The sequence below is a fragment of the Haplochromis burtoni genome, unplaced genomic scaffold, assembly GCF_018398535.1.
Source record: "Haplochromis burtoni strain Fernald_Lab_line unplaced genomic scaffold, NCSU_Asbu1 Contig_156, whole genome shotgun sequence".
Classification (NCBI taxonomy): domain Eukaryota; kingdom Metazoa; phylum Chordata; class Actinopteri; order Cichliformes; family Cichlidae; genus Haplochromis; species Haplochromis burtoni.
Window position 1 is genome coordinate 37,313 of NW_024582517.1, and position 3,794 is coordinate 41,106.

The 3,794-nt window shown below is 42.3% G+C and overlaps 1 protein-coding gene across 4 annotated transcripts in view; it reads left to right on the top strand.

Moving 5' to 3' along the window:
- iffo2b (intermediate filament family orphan 2b) overlaps positions 1-3,794 on the top strand; it is a 35,599-nt gene that overhangs the window by 23,856 nt on the left and 7,949 nt on the right. For all 4 annotated transcript variants that reach the window (XM_042224937.1, XM_042224938.1, XM_014336818.2 and 1 more), the window contains exons 2-3: positions 2,152-2,212; positions 3,561-3,656. In XM_042224937.1, coding sequence (XP_042080871.1) covers positions 2,152-2,212; positions 3,561-3,656 — 157 coding nt within the window. The remainder of the gene's footprint in view (positions 1-2,151; positions 2,213-3,560; positions 3,657-3,794) is intronic.

Sequence of the window (3,794 nt, forward strand, 5' to 3'; positions counted from 1 at the left end):
ATATATGTCCAAAGAATGGTCCTAAAATCAGAATAATACTGGCAAATCTCAGATGTCAGAATATGACAGAAATGAAATCTCTTTGATATATTGCTAAAATTCAAGCTGACGTTCTCAGCAGAATAAGCACATCTGTAACAGCACACCTTTTAATTTATTAGGCGGTGATTCAGAGCCTGTGTCTGGCAGTAAACAGATGTGCATGAGCTGACACAGACTCTAATCCTCCTGCTGTCTTTGTCCTTGTAAGGAGACTCCCGGTGTTCATCTTGATTAAGTCATGCCAAAGGAACATGAAAAGCAGAGCCACGGCTATGGCAGACGGGTCAGATGAAGTAACTTTGCTGGAATGTCAGCTTTGTTTGGGTTAGCCATTTTTATCTAGAAGCTTACAATGATGGTGTCTGAGGTCGGTGAGGTGTACTTTTATGGACTGGTGATTTGTAATGGCTCCAAATAATGTGGAAGCAACTTTGATAGGTGATATATAGCTTTGAAAAATGTATTTCCTTGATTTACTCCTATAAATCAAGGGAATCCTATATTCCCATGATTTCACCAACAGTCTGAATGAAAAGGTTCTAGTGTGCATTCAGGAAGTGACAACACAAGTAAGACAGCGCGTAATGCAGGTGCTGTTGTGTCTGCAGAGGATGTGATGCAGTTGTGAACCTCACTGACCTTAGCCAGAGTTCTGCTGCAGACGGGCAGAGTGTTGTGGACACAGTAAACACCACTGCCAGCATTTTTTAGAAAAACAAGGCTTCAATCACGAAGCATGCTGGCACGCCCTGCCAGGGAATACTTCTCTCTAATTAGACAGTGTACGTTCACTGGATCCTGAATGGAAACAAGGCCTATTTTGTTGGAAAAGTGAATCTCTAGTGACGCATGTTCTGACTTTTGGCTGTGGTGTGCTTCTCCATTGTGAAGGCTATAGATGATCTAACCCACAATGAAGCAGTGTTCATCCCATGTCAGCTTTCTCTCTTACAGTAAACATGTATGGTTAGGCATGTGCTACTTACACCGCTCTTCCCACTGGCTTATTCGGTCTCTCGCACAACCTCACAGAAATCCCCTCCTGTTTTTATCCTCTGTGGCCCACAGTGTCTCATACTGTGCAGCTACTTCATATTCCTGAATGAGTGTCTTGTTCATTCTGAGTGGCTTTTGGAAAGCATCTGTGACTCAGCATATCTGCTGTCTCTCATCCTGGGGCACAAGAACAGTGGGTATTAGTAGGACGCTGAACTGACCGACGCAGTAGCCTGAGCCTCCTGTGCTTTGTGTGCAATAGCTTCATACTGCAAATTGAGCAGGCTCCTGATTTTGTTTATACAGAGCTGCCATGGTGCGGAAGAGTTATATGACGAGAGAGACAGAGGAAGGGAGGAAAGACCTGCATTGCTAATCATAGCTTTCAGCTAACAGGGGGGGTCTGGTGGTTTATTTTTAGCAGCACTGGTGGTGTGACTCTATAGATGGCAGTGGCAGTTGGTGTGATGGTAGAGTCACCATTTGTAGGTTTATTGGCACTGAATGCTGCAAAGTCATTAATAGCAGACAGGTGGAAAATAATTTGACCATGAGGTTGTTATTGAGCAAAATGTTCTTTTATGTCTGCTAAACATCATATTTTTTTCTCCTAAGCACAAGCGTGACTTATCGGCCTAGATTGTTTGGTGTGAATTCAGCCCAGCTTATCTTTAATACATTTTGGAATTTCAGTATGTGTTGACAAGAGTCTTCAAATGTATAATGACCAAACATTAGAAACATTAAAACACATTTCTGACTTCACAAACTTGGGATTGACTTGGGACAGCACTGAAGCATGGTGGCATGTCAGTCATGTTTCAAAGACTATTCACGAGCAGTGTTTGTAGAAGGATGGGACTCAGTTCTTCCTTATTGTCTTCATTAAAGCAGCGTGGTTTTAAAGACACTGTTTAAAGAAGAAGGAGACAAAAGATCGAAAAATGGGGTGGTGGGATGGTGTGTGGGTTGTGGGTGTGGTCCCAGTCTGTCAAGGACGTTTTGTAATCAGAGATGGGAGTATTAACTCCACAAAAGTACCATTACACTGTCTGCTGGGCCCCTGGGGACAGGCCGACGGTAACTGACCCACCTCTGTGCTCTGTGTTGCAGATGGGAGGAGGAACTGTCCAAACGAGAGCAGCTGGAGTCAACGGTGACATCCCTGCAGCAGGTTGGGAAACACTAAGAACACACAAACAATAACATATATTCTACTAACATACTGATGCACAGCTATTTGATGGCTTGGTAAGGACAATTTAGTACATGCAGACGGGAATATATAAAATAATCTGGAAAATGGCATGTGCATGCATGCATTTGCATTTGCAAAACTGCTATACAACACATCCATAAACATACAGTGTTGTGCTGTGTGAGCACAGCTGGACTAGAAGCAGCTATAACCAGGAGGATGCTTGATTGGTTGTCAGATTAGAAAAACCTGATTACAAACCCATCAAGAAGAGCCTGCTGGCCTTGATATAGATACGAACGTCAAATATCACCAACACTCCACCATTATGTTTCTGCTCAGAGGAGTTGAAAGGAATACATGTAGAGGTAAAATCAATTTAAAGTGTCACACCTTGAGGCTCTATTGACACTGCAACACACACAGTCCCAGCTACTGTTAGTGTCTCAACCAGCTGGCATCCATTGCTTTTTTCGGCTTTTGCGCAAATCGATCTGGGACAGCATCCGTGTATGTCTTAGATTCTGGGTCAGCAAAATCCCAGATAGAGAGGTGGAGTGGTATCCCCCTAGGGGCTTTAACCTTTTAGAGCACACAGGCTGATGTCGCTGTATGCATAAGAGGTGGGGATTTCTGCAAAGGCAGTAAATTCTGTGCAAAAGCACCATTTATATTCAGGGCCCAGAGCCAGAGGGCTGTATGCTACACAGAAACAAAAGCTGGTACTCCTCTGGTGGTGAATTAAACCAAGGCAGGCTTAACTGTTAGCCTTTCAGTTCTACTTGCTAAATAGTCATCTTTGTGGGTTTGTGAGATTTTAAGAAAATACTATATGAGTAGTGAACGTAATGTTCAAAAACAGGTATAACTACCAGTGCAGAGTTTAAATGGATGGGTTGACATTTTGGAAAATACTGTTATTTATTTTTTTGCTGAAAGATAGATGAAAAATAAAAATTATCCTACTCCCACACTGTGTGCTTCTTGTGCTCTACCTGAAAATATACAGTGAGGATGAGACTGGGAAATAGTAGTACAGCACATAAAGGCCCGAATAAAATAACAACTTTGTGGTGCTTGTAGGTACAGTAAATTCATGGTTTCTTTTTGAGCCAGTAAGCTGGCTGTAGGCAGGAGAATGGTGTCAGTCCCTTTATCTGAGTAAATAAGGTTCTTAAATTGTTAGTCAGGTTATCTAGTTTCCTGTCCTTATACACTGTGGTCAATATCCTAAAATGCAAATAGCCTCAAGTGAAAGCAAATGTTTGATCATGCAAATATAAACCTCCTGGTCTTGCTTTCTTCTCTGTGACATCCTTTTCAGAGCGCCCAGGAGGCAGCAGAGGTCCAGGATGATCTTAATGAGAAAGTGGACAGACTGAAGGCTGAACTTGTGGTCTTCAAGAGTCTCATGAGTGACGTAAGTGTTCGTTTAGCACCAGGGTGAAGTCATTATCAGTTTTCCTTTCACTGTGTTGGCTCCCAAACTTAAATAAATCAGGTTAGTGTTCAAGAGTTGACAACATTGACAGTTACTTCCCTATAAAATTTATATATA